Genomic DNA, 16,995 nt, shown 5'->3' with positions numbered 1-16,995 from the left:
TCTTCATCAAGGAGAAGTCAGGGATGGGCGGGGGCTCAGCTGCTGATGGTCAAACCAGCGCGCCAGGCATTGCTGTTGAGAGAAGGCTGGTCGGAAGCCAGGCTGTCGACGGCGGCGGGCAGCGGAGACGGGGGCAGTGAAGGGAAGGGCAGGGCAGGGCAGGGTAGGGCAGGGCAGGGTAGGCGCGGCTCGCGTGCGATTGGCGGGCGACAGGCGCGAGCTGCACCGCGCGACATGGCAGCAACAGGCGGAGCGTGCACAGGCGGTGGGTGGGGATTGGCTGGAAGGTGCGAAAAATAGCAGTCGAGGGGGGGGAGCAGCACGCGGCCTGTGGTTTGATTGATTGACAGCGCGGCGCAGGCGAAGGCGGAAAAGTGGACTTGGGCCGATAGGCGTACACTATTTCTTGCTTTGCTGCCGTCTCGCACTGATGGGCTGGACGCGTACACTGGACGCCGCGGCGCGCGCTGGGCCATATTTTGCTTCGCCGCGTCCCGTGCGTCGACGCGCCGTCGCTGGCTCCTTTTTTTTTTCCTCCTCAGCTGCGGGTCGCAGGCGGCACGGCATGGGCTGCCTGAGGCAGCGGGCCCGACGCGATCGACAACCTCTTGCGGCAGCCGACGCAACGGTAAACGGCCATGACGATATGCACCGCCTAGCTGGACGTAACGCGCAATCGATGACCCCAGCGTGCAGCTGGCGGGCGGGCATGCGCTGTCGCACGGCTCGAAAGCTGCGGCTCTGCTGCCAATTTGCTGGATACGACGCCGAGTCGATGCACCGCCACCACGTGGGAAAGCGACGCTTCATGTCGCCATCCGCTCTGCACCTTGTCCCACGGCACATCGCTCTATTATTCCGCATCTACACACTACTCCTGTCCTCGCCTCCCGCCTCCTTCCCTCCCGGCTCCCTCCGTGCCCCTCTTGTTCGTATTGTCCTGCTCTCGACGCCCCTTTCGGCCTATACTCGCTTGCCGTGGTCCATACGCAGTGGGCTTGCTCTGTCCCATGACATCAGGCTCGGGGCCGTTTCCCGTTGCTGAATCGGTTCCTCACATCTGGTCTATCCGATCAAGGCATCGTGTAATGGCCTCGAGTGCCTGCGAGACGTTGAATGCCTGCTGCGCATTCGGCGAAAAGTTTGACCCCGAGCTATAGTGCGGCGCCCTTGGAATAGCGACCTCGAGAGGAGGCAGGCCTCGTCGCGAGCGCAGCTCTTGGAAGGTCGAGCTGCACGAAAGCGACACTTCTGTCCGGCTCGATTTCATTGCCACCGCTCGTCTCGTTGATGTTGTCGTCCAGGGCTTCGCGTGAGAGCGTGTTTCATGGCAGCGCGGCCTGCCAAAGGGAAATAGGAATTGCTGTGTTGCGGCTATGGGCCCGACGGACGCTGCAGTCGCTCCCTAATTATTTACTTGGGAGTCTGTTATCTGGCGGCGTCTTCTGACCTAAGCTGATGGGATGAAGCTTACCACGTCGCATCACTGGGTTTGTCCGTGTCAGACACGAAGGCTGCGTCGCGACAAATATAGTCTGTCTCTCAGCTATTTGCTTTGTCTTGCTCGAGACGTCTCTTTATCTCGCTCTCTGTTGCCTTCTGCTTTTCGCTTTGTTACATCGCGTCGCTTCCGCTCGGTGATCGCTGCTGGCCGAGACTCCTGCATTATTGCCGTATCATCATTGTTATTGAATGATCCTATGCGCACGTGATGTTGTTAGGCTATTATCACCGCCACATTCAGAAAGCAACACTACCGTGTTCATGATACAAAAGAATGGTGTGAAGACGAGCTTCTCAAGCTTGACCCCAAACTACACCACATTCAACAGGGGCTGGTGCACAGTAACGCTGCATTGCCGAGAAGATTGGAGCATTGAAAAGATACAAGGGCGTTCTCAAGGAGTGAGTTCTGATTGTCGGTTTCTCCGTTTCGGTATTTCCGTTTCTCGGCGCTGGGGATCAACAGGTATGTACTTTGATCATTTGGAGACTCTGTATTTGAGATCCAATGTCCGACAGAGCTGGGCCTCGCATGCAAACCCCCGAGAGCCCATGCTTCAAGTGTCATCCTAATAGGTAGTCGCTTCGATTACTGACAGCTGTACCAGTCATTGTGTTCCCTCCCACTCGCTCCTTTCTTCGCATTCTGGGGCAACAAAGACTACGATACATCGCCCCGTACGACCGAAGAATCCAGGCGCAAGTGCCATTGTTTCAAGCCAATACAACCCAGCCCAAGAACCGCTCATGTCTTGGGGCAATCGTAGTTCCCGCTCATGCAGAGCCGCGGACGGCTCCCATTCACATGCCGTACTCGAGCGTCTCGATTTCTTCGGCGGTAAGGCTGGGGCTGGCTGCATCATTGGAGCCAACATCGTCCGGAGCTGAGGTGTACAGAGCTAGCGGAGAAGTAGGATGTCCGGCGGCGATGCGGGCTTTGATGGCATTCGCATGATAGTCGTAGTCCTTTCTGTTCCTCCTGGGGCTCCTGCTGGCTTCCGAGAGCTGCTCCCACCGCTTGATGCAGTACAGCAGGCACTTTTCATGACAGCGCAGCTCACACCATCGACACTTGCGCCAGGTGAAGTCGACAGTCCACTCCTTGGCAGGGGGCCCCGCGCGGAGGCGACGTGGTGAGTCAGCGGTGCGAGGCTGGAGCACAGGCGGCACCTTGTTGGAAGCGCCGCAACTGTCACAGTAGAAGCCGTAGGAATGCCGAAGGCGGTCGCGGGCGGCGATTGGGTGGCGGAAGCCGTTGAGTTGGGTCAAGACGTCGGAGCGGATGGGGCAGCTGGCGCACAAGGGGTGAGTGCAAGGGCAGACGACGCTCTTGAGGCTGCGGCGGTCGTCGGTGTCGAGGTGGGACTGGGCTCGACAGAGGCAGCAGGTGACGGCAGTGCGCTTGAGCTTGACGTCGGTGAGATGCTTTTCGTAGGCCTGCCGCTTGGAGTTGAGCAGGTCGCCCAGCAAGGGTGAGCAGCCGGGCATGGTGCGCAGCGTCGAGGGGTTGGCCTAGGCAGACATGGCGGCGGTTGCGGCTGGGGAGTCGACAGCGCCAGCCCACGCGAGGTGAGTGTGGGCATGCTGGTGGTGATGGTGATGTTGGTGCTGGGGCGATCAGTGAGGGCCATGGCCACGGCCGTGTTGGGCAGGGAAGGAAGGAGCGACCGGCACCACGGCTGCGCAACTGCTCAAACACATGGACCTCTGTGGGTGAAACAAAATACTCACACGCAACTAGGTTGTCCAAAGTGGGCGCGGTTGCACGTGACCTGGGTGACGGGTATATCAGAGCGGGCTGCCTGCCCGCCTGCCCGCCTGCCCGCCTGCCGCCATCGCCATCGCCATCTCCCCACCCACAACATGCCGACACCGCTGGACCGCCTTACGCAATCAAGGGTGGGCAGCACCCGCCCAGTTGTTGAGCCCGCCTTCTGACCGCCGTGTGCAGGGTGCTTTCTTCGGTACCGCATCGCCCGCGCCCGCGCCCGCCGCTGCTGCTGTCGCTGCTGACACGTAGCGCCAGCCTTCGCCGGCATCGTGACGGCTGCCACGGCCTGGGTCGTCTGGGGCGGCGACGTCTTCCCCGCCGAGCCCGACCCCGTCGGCGGTGCGTTGCCCGGCACCGCGTTCTGCAGCACGCCTTCTGACCTGTAAAGCAGACCCCGCCGCCTGGACGAGCACCGAGCTGCGCCGATGGCTGAGAAACGTAACCTGCCCCCTCCTCCATGCACGCCCTTCGGACTGACCCGTCGCGCAGCGCAATCTGGTCCCCAGCGAGCTTGCCACAAGGGAGGAGCTGCTGGATCGCGTCCGCGCCAACATGCGCCCTCCTCCCCGCGCCTAGCCTAGATGTACGGAGTAACGCAGCCTGGCCATCTATGTATAGCACTTTCCATATTGGGCTAGTCCAAGTCGGCTGACGTCACGACTGCCCTTCGCGTGGGTGACGAAAGGAATCGGCCCACGGCCCGCTTGCATGGGCAGCGGAATGCTATACCGGACATCTACTCCAGCTACTTACGAGGAAAGGTCGTTCAAAACTACATTCATGTCGGCATGCCTGCTTCACATGGGTCAGTCTCTTTCGTCACCCGCTGTGTGCGCAATGTATGTGTGGAGAGTAGTAGATAGATGGTCGTTCGTGTCTCTAAATCTGAAGGTGGGAGTGGTGCTGATGATGCACCCAAGTCGATGCTCGCTTTTCCCACAAATGCAAGAAACGCCGCCCCCATGCCAGGCCCATACGATGATCCCGTCCCTTTGCCAAACCCAAGCACTGCAAGAAAAGAAAAAGCGGACATGTCTGTTCCCCCGGGTATCATCGTCGAATCCAATCATCGCCGCATGCTCAATGCTTCATGGCCTGGAAGGCTCTCTCGATGCAGCTGTCGCATCCCAACTCGTCGTACTCGGACTTCTCGCACGTGCAAAATACGCCGTTGGCGTGATCCTGCAGGCCAACTGCCTTCTCGCCCGGCGGCGTCTCTAGCGAAAGGTCGGCCACCGACGACGTCTCAGACGTGAGGGCGGAGCTGATGGTCTCCGGGTGCTCGATGGCGCACAGCCCCCTCTCGAAGCACTTGATGCAGCCCACCTCGTCGTAGGTCGGCTCGGAGCAGGTGCACACGATGCCAGTGGGGGTTGTTGTGGCGAGGAGAGGCATGTTGATTGTTGTGGGTTGGTGGTATTCTGTTGTATTTGGTGGTATTTTGTGGTATTTTGTGGGTGGAAATGTGATGTTTGCCGTTGATGCTGGAGACTACGTAGTAGACCTGAGAATAAGACTGGGTTATATAGGTGGTGTAAGACAACACTCTTCTCTTTTGATTGAGCGTCGTGGTGCTATGGCCAGGTCGCACCGGTGGCGAGGCAGCCCGGGAAAATTTTATCACACCACCCGGCCAAGGCCGCAGCTGGGCGGTTTCAGGCGCCAGGGGCGCGCCAGGCCGGCACATCTCCCGTTGGTGGTTCGAGTCTTGAATGACCAGTTGCCTTTGCCCAGTCCTGCGGTGTGCTCTGGCGCGCGTGTGCCCGCCAGCTGGCGAAACAGTTCGGGTGAAGTCGCGACGCCAACCCAACTGCCATCCCGCGCTTCCTTCGCCCTCCGTGCCACGTTCTGTCCGAGTGAATCTAAATTCTCTTATCTAGCGCTGCCGACGTGTCTGGCGCCCCCACTGGAGTACCATGCTTTTCTTGTTCTCCTTTCACCACGCTTCCACGCGTGCATGGCTTCCATCTGCGTCGTCTCCCGCATCGGCCCGGCCTTGACTTGGTTTGCAAGCCTTGCTGTCGACCTTGTCGCATGCCGCTTCACAACCGCCGTGCCCCCCTACCCCCTCCCAAATCAATCGGACCTTCGATGACCAGCCCGGTCTTCACTCCAAGCTGCTGCAAATTCTCCCGGCAACGCATGGCGCGAAGTCTGTTACATTTTCTGCTCCCCGGCGGAGCGGCTAGTTGATTGAAATGTTCACGATTTTGATATCCTCCTCAGGTTTCTCCTTGTACGTCCTGGCATTTTCGATCTTGTGGATGACGTCCAAGCCTGCTATCGCTCGGCCGAAGATGGTGTGCTTGTTGTCAAGCCATGGCTGCAGTACAGTCAGCCTTTGTCAGGTCCGCATCTAGAAAACTCAACCCACCGTTTTCTCGGTCGTGATGAAAAACTGCGAGCCGTTCGTGTTGGGACCAGCATTAGCCATGCTGACCGTGTAAGGCTTGTCGTGCCTGAGCGTGGAGAACTCGTCCTCGAACTCTTTGCCCCAGATGCTCTCTCCGCCAGTGCCGTCGCCGAGAGGATCGCCCGTCTGCGAGATGGTCAGCTTGTGGCAACGAAACGGTGGCCTCGGGGGAGCGCAAACCTGAATCATAAACTTGCGGATCACCCGGTGGAAGATGACGTTGTTGTAGTACCCATTCCGCGAGTGGACAACAAAGTTCTCCACAGCTTTGGGGGCAGCTTCGGGAAAGAGCCGAACGTGGATGTCGCCGTACGTGGTGTGAACGATGGCCGAGGTCCCGGTTTCTGCCGCCTTTTGCTCCTCTTGCTTTCGAGCGTTGACACTGCGCGGCTTCTCGTTCTGTATATCGCGCTCCGACTTGCTGATCCTATAGACGACGTCAGCATCCGCGGCCAACATCGCAACCTCCGACCGGAAACGTACTGCTCGTCGTTCGTGAACATGTAGAACCGCACCTTGCCGAACCCGGTGGCGACGAGCATGGCGTCCCTCTCCTCGGCTTCCTTGATCAGTGGATTCTCACTGGCAGCCATTTCCACAGTAACCACCCCCTTCTTCTCGGGCTGACCTTGGTACAGCGCCAGGTTCAAGGCCCTGAAGGGCTCATCCTTCCCGTACACTTTGACTACGCGGTTGGTGAAGGTATTGATGACCTTGGCTCCCATGATCGAGCCGTACATGATAAAGTGGCCGGTCTCGTCGAAGATGACGTTGATGCGCGACTTCACGGTTGGGTTTTCAAGCTCGCGCTCTACGGCCAGTCGACGGCCGAACTCGACGTCGTCCAGCCTCTGCAAAGCCGTTCCCGCCTGCTGCATTTCCATGATGGTCGCGACAGACTCGTCGTAAGTGCGGTACAACTTGCCGGTGGCGAAGTCGAAGACGCGGGCCTTGCGGTCCGGGAACGAAAACGTTGCAAACTGTGACCCATTGGGAGAGATTGTGATGGAGCTCGGGACAGACTTGGCCTTCTTGAAGTCAAAGAGGTTTGTGGCGCTCTTCATCTGGAAGACATTGTCGGGCTTCTCGAAGCCGCCGCTCGGCCTCCAATACTCAAGCATGCCCCCCTCGTCGGCCGAAACAACGCAGTCGTACTCGTTGTTGTAGGCCATGAGAGACACCGGGCTGCGATGCAGGCTGGCGATGGTGTGCATGGGCTGCTGGTTCTCACCACGCCCGTCGTAGATGCGTATCGACCTGTCCGTCTCGAGCGACACGGCGAGCAGAGGCAGGGAAGCGCCGCGGCCGTGGACCCAGCAGACACACCTCGGAGCAGCGTCGAGGGTCAGCATGGCCAGCAGATCGAAGGTTATGACGTCGAAGATCTTGACGGTGTTGTCGGTACCCGCCGACGCAAAGCTCCTGCCGTCGGCGCTGACGCTGACCGACTTGATCTCGCCATTGTGCGCGCGGAACTCCTTGACGAAGTCCACGCCGTCGCGCGTCTTCTTCCAGAACTTGACCACGCCATCGAGCGACGAGGTGATGAGGAAGTCGGTGTATGGGGTGAGGGTGGTGAAGCAGAGCTGCTCCTTGTGCATCAACGACTTGGAGTAGCGGGCGGAGGCCGGGAGGGCGGCAACGTAGAGCCGCTCGTATGGCAGCCTCCTGCGCTTCTTCTTGGGAACCTGCGAGGGCAGCGCGGGCCCGAAGTCGTCGTCGTCCGAGGAGCTGTCTGCGGGAGAGCGAGGTTAGCGCAAGCCTGGCGGGCCGGGCGGGCTGGGGCTGTGGAGGCTGAGCTGACCGTCGTCGTGCGCACCGCGAGCGGGGCCATTGTCGCCCGTCTCGTCAAGCTTGCGCTTCTTTGCGCCGGGCGAGGGCGAGGGCGGGCCGGCATTCATGGTTGGGGGAGGCGGGCGTGCTGGGGAAAAAGACGGCGGAGCTGCGGTGCCTGGAGCTGCCGCGCGCCAACGCCCGTGGCTTATCTTATCTACTACAACAATACCATCTAGAAGCTGCAAATGCTACTGCTACGCTTGCCACGCTTGCCACGCCTCCTCAGACCTCTTCCTCGGTCCTTTTCGCCGTCTTCGCCTTCTCCAGCTCCGCCCGCACCACCGGGCTCCGCTCACTCTCGATCTCCGGCCCCAGCTTTCCCACAAGCAGCCCCCTTGCAAACCCCCTCTCCGGCAGCTTGGCCAAGGCGTGGATCGCCTGTGCCCGCTTGACGCGCATTGCCTCGCTCAAGCCGTCGTAGCGTGCGTTGAACAGCAAGGCGTCCAGCGCCTCCTTCAACTGCGCCTCGTTGCCTGTTGAGAAGCTGCCCGTTGGCTCTTGCGTGTATACGCGGTCGAAGAGCGATTGCAACGCCTCGAAGACGGCCACGTGGATCGTGTTGGACGGCAGTGTGTTCAGCTTGCGCGCTTGATCGAGGAAGCGCAGCGCTGCGCCCGAAAGCGCCGTGTCCTGCAGCAGCTTTGGGTTGATCGATGCCTGTAGCGCAAAGATGGCCCCCGTCGCCGTGTTGTCTCGCCTGCGAACGTCAGCTTGGTCTCTTGCTCTCTTGCGGAAGCGCCTTGGGGTGGGCGGGCTTACAGCTTCTCGTCTCTTCGCATCGCCTCTCCCGCATCCACGTCCATGGCATCCTCATCGTCGGCCGTCAACTCGCCCACCACCGGGCTGACTATGTCAAACACCGTCTCGCTCCAATCCACCTCTGCCATTACAGCAGCAATCCGTCCCAGCGGCTTGAGGGCGTGCTGCCGGTACGTCTTGTTCTGCCGCTTGGCCTCCCGCACAATCACTTTTCTGATCTGCTCGGCCATGTCTGCCCGGCCTTTCCACCATGCCCCTCCTCTTTCGACGAACCGTGCAAACGCCTGCAAGACTATCTCTTTGCCCTCCCACGACTTACCCCCCAGCGCCTTGTCCAAAGCGGGCCAAATAGTTTCCGCGTTAGACACGCTGATGTCCTCCACCGTAGAAGCCAACGCGTTAGTCGCTTCTGCGACAGCCTTAGCCGCCGTGTGCTTGAGCGTCCAACGGGGGCTATCCAGGTTCCCTTGTGCGATGGCCACAATGTCCTTGACGTAGAGTTGCACTGCAAGGCTCCCTCCGACGTTGTCATCCCACGCTCGTGAGAAGAGTTCACGCACAGCTTCCGAGCTGTCGTGCTTCGCGATGTACGTGAAAGGAAGGAGCTCTGTGCTCAATGCATTGAACTTGTCGGAAGCGTGCTTGGAGACGGCGGCGACAATGTCGCCCGATTCGACTCGGTTTCGCTCATCGTCTGACTCAAAATACAGGCGTTTGCAAAAGGCAATAAGCTCGAGTATCTGTTTCTCAGAGGCAATGCGTGTAACATATCCCGCCGCGGCAGCGTAGGCAGCCGACACAGTCTCGTTGCGGTCGTGTATATGCTTCTCAATCAGCCTCAGGAAACGGTCCGCGTATGGTTTGAACAGGAAACCACGACGCGTAGCCAAGGACACGAGGACCCGAGAAGCGCCGACTTTGGAAGGGAGACCGATGGCCGTTTTCATTGCGCTTTCCAGCCTTGGCTCCAGTGCCTTCATGGACTCGTCGTCCAGGAGGTCGAGACATCGTTCAATTGCCTCCATGAGCGGGCTTCCGCGGACACTTGCTAAGCGCATGTCATCGATCTTCTGCTCCGTCAGGTTGTATTTGGATGCGTTCAGGTGGATGTAGTTCACGGCCTCTGGTTCGACCGAGCTTAGCAAGCCGATAAGTCTCTCGATGAGCTCGGGTATGTACGGCCTGAGGATTTTCGCACTACTCTTCTTGATGATCTCCAAGAGGGTCTTGAGTGCAAAGTACTGGACCTCCTTCGCACTGGATTCCAGCCCCGAGGTAGAAAGGAGAAACGGGAGGACATTTCTAAGCATCGTGTCCGCATTCTTCATGGAGCTGTCACCAGCCTCGAGACTGCGAGTCAGGATGGCGGTGAGTACCCGAGCAAGACCCCCTGCTGCTTGGCGGACTGATTCCTTGATGTCATCCAGTACTTTGAAACACGCCGTCCAAATTCGTCCCAGGTATTGTTCGTACTTCTCTTCGTGAGCCGAGGCATATGACGGAGGGGGTTTCGTCGGATCTTACCTTTTCAATGCTTCTGCCTTGAACGAGGTCGGCTATCGCAGCGCATGCAGCCTGTCTCACACGCCACTCCTTACCAAGGATGTTGAGAAGCAAATCCTCCATGATGGCTTCGAAGTGCTTGTCAAGCGTCGTGGTCGAATCCTTCACGAGCGCATTCCAGATGTCGTTCATCGAGCGTTGGACGTTTGGGTTCGGATCGAATCTACGCGCATTAGTCAGGTCGCGGTCCGGCTTAGTGGGCTCTTACCTGTAGCGGTATAACTTGGGATACAGCTTTGGGTTCTCTGCCAAATAACCGTTGACACTGGAATCGGAAAGAACGTTACTGAGTCCAAATCTACCAAAAGCGGCCCGGCTCGACCAGATGGCATTGTTTGCCGCAAGGGACATGAACCGATAGACCAGACTGGAGTCCCCGACTTCAGAGGCCAAGTTCAAGATATCCTTGTAGGTGGTCACTGAGCCGTCACCTGTTGGAAGTGACCCAGGTTCGAAAAGCTGCGTCTCTTCGGAAACGTTGCCGGAAAGGTTTGGCTTGCTATCGGAGAAAGAGCCGACAAGATCTCGGACCAAGTCATCCTTTAGCTGGCGATCGCCCTTCTCGTAGACCAAGCCCAATCCACGGGATGCTGCTTCTTGCACCACCTCGTCGCGATCCGAGAGGCATCCTTTGAAGGCAAGTTGGCAATCCGCCAACCTGGACTTCACAGCGGGTAGGTGACCAAGGAATTTGACAATGCTCAAAAGCCATATGACGGAGGCCTTCTTCATTGCGGGTTTTGTGTTGCGGCAGTTGGTGAGAACCTTCTCCAGCACGAGGAGCAAAGTCTTTCCTCTCGACGGTGCGGACGGAATGGGGGCATCGATGTCCAACCTGGGTGCCAATATCGTGGCATTCCAACTCCCGGCGAGGCAAGCTACAGCCTCTCCAACAGCAAATTGCGTCTCAGTCTGGCGAATTTCATGCAGCTCGAAGATTTTGTCGCCCACAGAGCTCAGGTTCGCATCTGACTCGTCATCAACGATCATGGCGAGATGGCCCAATGCAAGAATCGCCTTCTCGTTGCCGGTCTTTGCCGTTTCCATGAGCTTGTCTGTGAACAGAGTGAAGTTTATTTTAGCGATATCCGTCATGCGCTCGGCTTTAACAACGAAAAACAAGCTCAGCTCACTGATGGCCAGTGAGGTGGCGTCTCTCAGCGTCTTGTCCGTGGAGCCCCTGAGCACATCCAGAATCAGCTTCAAGAGATGCTGCAGCTTCTCCTCTGAGGCAGATGCACGGCGTTTCCTGGCAGTCAGTCTGCTGAAATAGTAAGCCACTGCGAGAATCGCGCCAGCGGCTTCGTTGACCTGGCTACCGACAGCCTTCTCCCATTGGTCGGCCCTTTGCAAAAGAGAGGACAGGGATTGATCGGCTTCGGAAGCTACGACGGCGCTGTGGGTGGCCAGGAGACCATACGCATGTGCAGCTACTGTTCGCGTTGGCTCGTAGTTAGAGAAAATGCAAGGTTCGATGGCTCTGAACGCCGGTGCAGCCTGAGACATGTCCAGCAGGTCGTCCGGGCTAAGCGAGCAAAGCTGGACGAACCTCTCGCCCAAATCATCAAGGGAGGAGTCGCCTTCCCACAAAAGGCCCTCTAGGGCCGCACGCATGAGAGCCAGGACTGAATGCAGGATTGCTCCTTGATCCGATGCTGCTCGCTTGAGATATGATTTGACGGCATTGCGAGAGTCGGCGTCTGTTGATATCGCCGTGTCAAGCTTTCTTGCCCAATCGACGTCAACGGCTATGGCCATGCCGTGCGTCCTGAGTGCCTCATCCATCAGAATCTGATGAACAAATCTGACGGTAGGAGCGAAAGCATGGGGGAAATAGCGTTTGAAATGACGGACCTGGTCATTCGGGCGCCACGCGTTTCTAGTGGCCGCCGAAACCTCGGGCAGTGAAAGAACGTAGATGGACAGCTCTGCAAAGTCGGGGAAGGGTAGGTGAGAGTCTTCGCTTCCTCCCGCACCGACGCCGCTCTGGGATGCATGAAGAAGTCGAGACCAGTGTGGATCAAGGCCTCGGCTTCCTTCTTCGCGGACCTCCTGGCTTTCTGACGCAGGGCCGCTGATGGCAAGGATATCAATCCAGCGCGCAACGACGTCTTTGTAGGGAAGGCATCTGTTTGCAAATCGCACGGCAGCGTAGCGCGTGCTTCGGCGGAACGTCGAAGGGCTGGAGTCCGCATCCTCTTCGGCCGACATTTGATAGAGTAGGAGGTCTCTGAGACTCCTTTGGACGTCGACATTCGAGGATGTGGCAAGGGCACCCAGCACGCTCGAGAGAGCCTCGTCGATGCTGACACCGGTGTCGCGTCCAGACGTATCATCGCTCAAGGATCTGAACAGCCACCGGAGCAGATTGAGGCTGGGTTCAAGGAGTACCTCTTCTGGAGCCGCCTTGGCCAAGAGGCCAATAACCTCATAGACGTACCCGCGCAAGGCGATGTCTTCGTCGGGATTGGGCTTTGGCCATCCCTGATCTTCAACGAAAGCTCTGAGCCGCTGCACTAGAGTGGGCCCAACCGCATGGAGGTCGGCAGCAGACCCACAGCGTGCCATGAAGTTGACGAAGGCGAATATCGCGGCGCGGAGCTTGGTGGCTTCGCGTCCCCGAGCGCTACTACCACCCGTTGACCCGTCGTCCACGGCACCGTAGGTAAGCCCCTCTTCAACCAGCCGGGTGACTTTGGACGTGAAAGAAGTTGCCGCGATAGATTTAGCAAAATAAGAGAGTATCTTTATTTTCAGCGCTGGTCGAGCCGGTGCTTGACCGGCGGCAGTGCCAAAGTAAACGTCATACAAGCTACCGATGACGCACGGATCCTCCAGATCGGTGTTGGGCAAAGTGCGCTTGAGAATGTCGTCGCCAATCTCGGAGATGCGCGAGTTTGCGTCCGCCGACGCGTACACTGCAGGGAGAAAGCGCTCGTCGTCTGTAAACATGCCACTGACCAGGAACCTTGAAGCCGTGATCTTGGCTTCCGCGAGATTCATGCCGCCGTCTGCCGTGGGGTTCCAAACGCCCGGCTTGCCTTGCAATGTCAGGAACTGATACTCGCCGGGAGACAGGCCCGGGCACGCGACATCAGCGGCGTCTGGGCTGGCCCGGACGGCGGTGAACAAGATCAGCTTGCCAAACCAAAACGACAAGAACTTGGCATCTTCCTTGCCGACGTTGAGCTTCTCGCGCAGCTGCTCATCGTCCTTGGACCCACGCGACGGCAGCCGAAAGAGCGCCAGGAGGCGCAGCAGGAGGTTGAACAGCTGCGAGCCATGGGGGACCGACTTGGCCGTGTCTGCAGCAATGCCGTTGATGAGGAGGGGCAGCAGGCCAAGGCGTTCGCCCAGCGGCAGGCGCGAGACGCCCTGCTGGACGTACAGCAGGTCGAAATGGCGGATCAGAGGCGAGGCGGCGTGCTCCTTGAACTGCTGGAGCAGGACAGCCACGGGCAGCTGGATTTCTCTGGGGCGGCGTCAGCGGAAGGCAGGGCGAGCAGAGGCAGGGCGAGGACGGACTGCGGTCTCACGCGGGTGTTGATATGCTGGCACACCGAAATCACCTACGACAATCAGCAGCGGGCGCAGGGCCGAGGCGAGGTCGGGGCTTGCCTTGTTGCGCACGCTCACGTGCTCCGAGGCGAGCTTGAGCAGCAGGGGGCCAAGGTAGGTGTTGAGGATGGACTGGAGCTTCGCATCGGAGTCGGCCAGCGCGATCCGGAGCTCGACTTTGGCGACAAGCGCGAGCTCGCGCTCTTCCGACGAAGCCATGGTGCGAGAGGCGGGCGCGGGCAGCTACACGGGCGGGCGGAGCAGACGGCGGGCCATAAGGGTGGACATCTATCTGTCTGGAGCAGGCAGGCATGGGCTGCGCAGCGCTGGCGAGGCGAGGCGGCGGCGGGCGATGGCCGCCGCCGCCGCCGGGCTGGGCCTGCCCGGCCTGCCCGGTGGCTCGTGACACGCGGCGCCGGAGAAACAATTGAATGGCAACGGCGATGATGACGCGCTTGCGCTGCTGCTAACTGCCGCTGAGCTCTACAACACAACGGCTCGTCCTCACCCTCTCCTCACTCCTCCCCTCTCCTCTCCTCTCCGCTGCCGCGCCACGCCACGCCCGCGTCTGCCTCGCGTCGCTGCCCTCAACTCTCGCCATGGACGATAACATTGCGAGCTTCACGAGCATAACCGGCGCCGACCCCCCGCGCGCCGCCCAATACCTGCAGCTCACCGACAACAACCTGGAGCAGGCCATCCAGCTCTTCTTCGACAGCCCCAACCTGGACCTCGGTGCCGCTGCCGGTGCTGGTGCCGCCCAACCCTCGTCGTCTGCTGCTGGCGCGCGTGCCGACCAACCTATCAACCTCGATTCCGATGACGCCGACGACGACGACGACGCCGACGACGCCGACGACGCTGTGGCCACTTCGGGCCACAGTGTGGAGGACGACGAAGCCATGGCTCGTCGCCTTCAGGAAGAAATGTATGGTGCTGGCGGCCGTGATGCAGACAGTGAGGTGCGCGCCCCGATGGCCCGGACCACCGAAACTTTGGTTGGACCCGGCGGCGATTACGACGAGGATGATGTACACACTTCTATGATGGCTCGAATGGCTGCCCGACAGAGACAACCAGGTGAGTTGCAAGCCAAGGCCTTCTGGAGCCGCTGCGCTGAAAGGCTCTGTTGGGCGAGGGACGAGGGCGAAAGCACTCTGTTGGTTCCGCTTCCTTGCTAACTTTTCTCCCAACCCGTGCCTAGGCCGTGCTGGCATTTTCAACCAACAAACCGCCTCGCCCTCCGTCTGGGAGAGCGAGGGCGATCCTACCGAGCGACGCCGCGAGCTCGCTACCACCACTGGAGGAGCTTCTGAAGCCTCGTCAAAGTCAAGCCTTCTCGCCGAAATGTACCGTCCTCCCTTCGAGATCATGTGCCGCCTGCCTTGGGACGAGGCGCGGGATCAAGGAAAGGAGGATTTGAAGTGGATCCTTGTCAATGTGCAGGACCCCTCGATTTTCGACTGCCAAGTTTTGAACCGCGACATTTGGAAGAACGACCAGATCAAGGAGACCGTCAAGGAGAATTTCCTCTTTCTGCAATACAACAAGGACGACCCGCGTGGCAACACCTACGTAAATTACTATTTCCAGGCGCGTGACAGCGGGGATGCATATCCGCACATTGCCATCGTGGACCCGCGAACCGGCGAACAAGTGAAGGCGTGGTCAGGTTCACCGGTTCCCAAGCCAATGGATTTTCTCATGCAGCTACACGAGTTTCTTGACCGCTACAGTCTGAATGCGAATGCACGGAACCCTGTTGCCAAGCGGAAGCCGGAGAGCAAGAAAAAGGACGTGCACCGGATGACGGAAGAAGAGATGCTGGAGATGGCTCTACAACAGAGCATGGCTGGAAGCAACGGTGACGGCCTTCGCGACGATGACCCGGACGAACTTACCAAGTCCGCTCCGGACATGAAGGGCAAGAACCGCGCCAACGAGTTCATGGATGTCGACGAGGCGTCTGCACCAAATGGCGCCAGCGCTGCCGATACGCCTTTCGTAGGGATCTCGTCCACGAACCCCCATGAGGAGCCTCTAAACGATCCTAAGACGACTACTCGCATCCAGTTTCGCCACGCTGGTGGCCGCGAGATTCGCCGTTTCGCGCTTACGGACCCGGTGCGCCGTATCTATGAGTGGCTCAAGGCTTCGCCGCTTGAGGAGGGTAAGGCTGGCGCTGAGTTTGAGCTCAATGCTCTTGGGATGAACCTTATCGATCACTTGGATCAGACAATCGAGCATGTCGGCCTGAAGATGGGCACTATCATGGTGGAGTACGTATAGACTGGGCTTTGGTAGCGCTGTGCATATGTTAGAGGGCTGAAAGTGGCTTTCGAGGCGCCGGTGGAAAGATCTCTTACAATGGCTAACGGCATCACATGCGGCGTTACGAGGGACAATGGATATGAATAAGAAGTTTCTTTTATTTTAGCTAGCCTACGATAGTTATAGGCACTGGTAATTTTGATACACACACAACCCACGAAAACCGAAATCGCCTACCAGCGTAGGAATCACGCTAAGATCGGTGTTAATCGATTGTTACTAGAGGTGTTATGCGGCAGCTGGCAGGGGTGGCAGTGCCGGCAATGACGCGGCAGTGCCAACAGCTGTTTCGCGCTGCCGGCAGGACGCTTATTAACCCTCGCCTGATTTGGTAAAGTTTATAGAAATTGGCGATACTCGTAGCCGCCTTACTACTTCGTAGAGCGACTCGTCTAAGCACCTAACGGTTTATCGCATATAAGCGTTTTAAGGATGGGGGTTAGTCATACTATAAAAGAGCTAGGAGGCCTAACACCATAATATTCGTAGACGAATAGTAAACCACTATAGATAAACACGATATTCTATACGGGGGCTACGCCTATATTATAGAGCGTCTTACCTACTATAGCGCTTATAAATCCGCTACTAATTACCGGTAAAACCGGTAAAAATAGGAATAGTAGTAGTACTAGTAGCGATACTTTCTTTACCGATAATTTTAATACCTCTAATTATTACGAATTCTAGAATATAAGAGCTTTATAATTCTAAAGGCTAAAAGCCCGTATAGAAGAAAAAACTATAAAGACTAATAAGCCGTATAGCTAGAGAGTATAAGCGTATAAAAATTACGTCTATAGAGAATAAATAAAGGCGACGACTCGATACGAATTAAGAAACTCGTTAAAAAAAGAAATTAAATTAATTAGCCGATAAATTACTAATATAGTAGTAGAGAACTAGTAATATTAAATAAAATTTTATTAAGCGGCTTAAGTAAAGCGTAATATAAAAGTAGTTTTTTAAATAACTATATTATTAAAATAACTAGTTTTTAATAAATCTACTAAAATCTATATTTAATTTATTTAAATATATTTATTTTAAAGTATTTTTAAATACTTATATTAATAAATTATTAAAATACCTACTTTTTATTAAAAATAATTTCGAAAATATTTATATTCTTACTAAAAAAATAGACGTTATATAAAGTAAAAATTTATAATTCATAAAAAACTAGATATTTAAATTAATATAATATAAAGTAAAGTATTTTAATAAGTATTATTTACTAAACTACTTTTACTATAACTTT

At 57.1% G+C, this 16,995-nt stretch overlaps 6 protein-coding genes across 6 annotated transcripts; 2 read left to right on the top strand and 4 right to left on the bottom strand.

Moving 5' to 3' along the window:
- Window positions 1-2,304: 2,304 nt before the first annotated feature.
- BKCO1_520006 (surface antigen-like protein) lies at window positions 2,305-2,991 on the bottom strand (the record flags this gene model as incomplete). The annotated part of the gene is made up of 1 exon (XM_020277076.1): window positions 2,305-2,991. The coding sequence occupies one exon, from the start codon at window positions 2,989-2,991 to the stop codon at window positions 2,305-2,307; it is 687 nt and encodes a 228-aa protein (XP_020127382.1).
- A 375-nt stretch (window positions 2,992-3,366) lies between these two features.
- Window positions 3,367-3,850, top strand: BKCO1_520005 (uncharacterized protein; the record flags this gene model as incomplete). The annotated part of the gene is made up of 5 exons (XM_020277065.1): window positions 3,367-3,402; window positions 3,455-3,467; window positions 3,530-3,613; window positions 3,666-3,712; window positions 3,764-3,850. 5 exons carry the CDS (start codon window positions 3,367-3,369, stop codon window positions 3,848-3,850), a joined length of 267 nt encoding a protein of 88 aa, XP_020127383.1.
- A 504-nt stretch (window positions 3,851-4,354) lies between these two features.
- BKCO1_520004 (uncharacterized protein) lies at window positions 4,355-4,669 on the bottom strand (the record flags this gene model as incomplete). The annotated part of the gene is made up of 1 exon (XM_020277054.1): window positions 4,355-4,669. The coding sequence occupies one exon, from the start codon at window positions 4,667-4,669 to the stop codon at window positions 4,355-4,357; it is 315 nt and encodes a 104-aa protein (XP_020127384.1).
- A 790-nt stretch (window positions 4,670-5,459) lies between these two features.
- Window positions 5,460-7,588, bottom strand: BKCO1_520003 (uncharacterized protein; the record flags this gene model as incomplete). The annotated part of the gene is made up of 5 exons (XM_020277043.1): window positions 5,460-5,597; window positions 5,649-5,813; window positions 5,868-6,114; window positions 6,171-7,422; window positions 7,492-7,588. The coding sequence occupies 5 exons, from the start codon at window positions 7,586-7,588 to the stop codon at window positions 5,460-5,462; spliced, it is 1,899 nt and encodes a 632-aa protein (XP_020127385.1).
- Window positions 7,589-7,745: 157 nt separating this feature from the next.
- On the bottom strand, window positions 7,746-13,622 carry BKCO1_520002 (proteasome component; the record flags this gene model as incomplete). Its single annotated transcript, XM_020277032.1, has 6 exons — window positions 7,746-8,220; window positions 8,283-9,754; window positions 9,807-10,008; window positions 10,054-13,317; window positions 13,371-13,414; window positions 13,482-13,622. 6 exons carry the CDS (start codon window positions 13,620-13,622, stop codon window positions 7,746-7,748), a joined length of 5,598 nt encoding a protein of 1,865 aa, XP_020127386.1.
- Window positions 13,623-14,002: 380 nt separating this feature from the next.
- Window positions 14,003-15,692, top strand: BKCO1_520001 (ubx domain protein; the record flags this gene model as incomplete). The annotated part of the gene is made up of 2 exons (XM_020277021.1): window positions 14,003-14,483; window positions 14,608-15,692. The coding sequence occupies 2 exons, from the start codon at window positions 14,003-14,005 to the stop codon at window positions 15,690-15,692; spliced, it is 1,566 nt and encodes a 521-aa protein (XP_020127387.1).
- Window positions 15,693-16,995: the final 1,303 nt, after the last annotated feature.

This window comes from Diplodia corticola (genome assembly GCF_001883845.1).
Source record: "Diplodia corticola strain CBS 112549 chromosome Unknown scaffold52, whole genome shotgun sequence".
NCBI classification, from domain to species: domain Eukaryota; kingdom Fungi; phylum Ascomycota; class Dothideomycetes; order Botryosphaeriales; family Botryosphaeriaceae; genus Diplodia; species Diplodia corticola.
The sequence above is the reverse complement of the archived record's forward strand: the minus strand, read 5'-3'. Positions and strand labels throughout refer to the sequence as shown.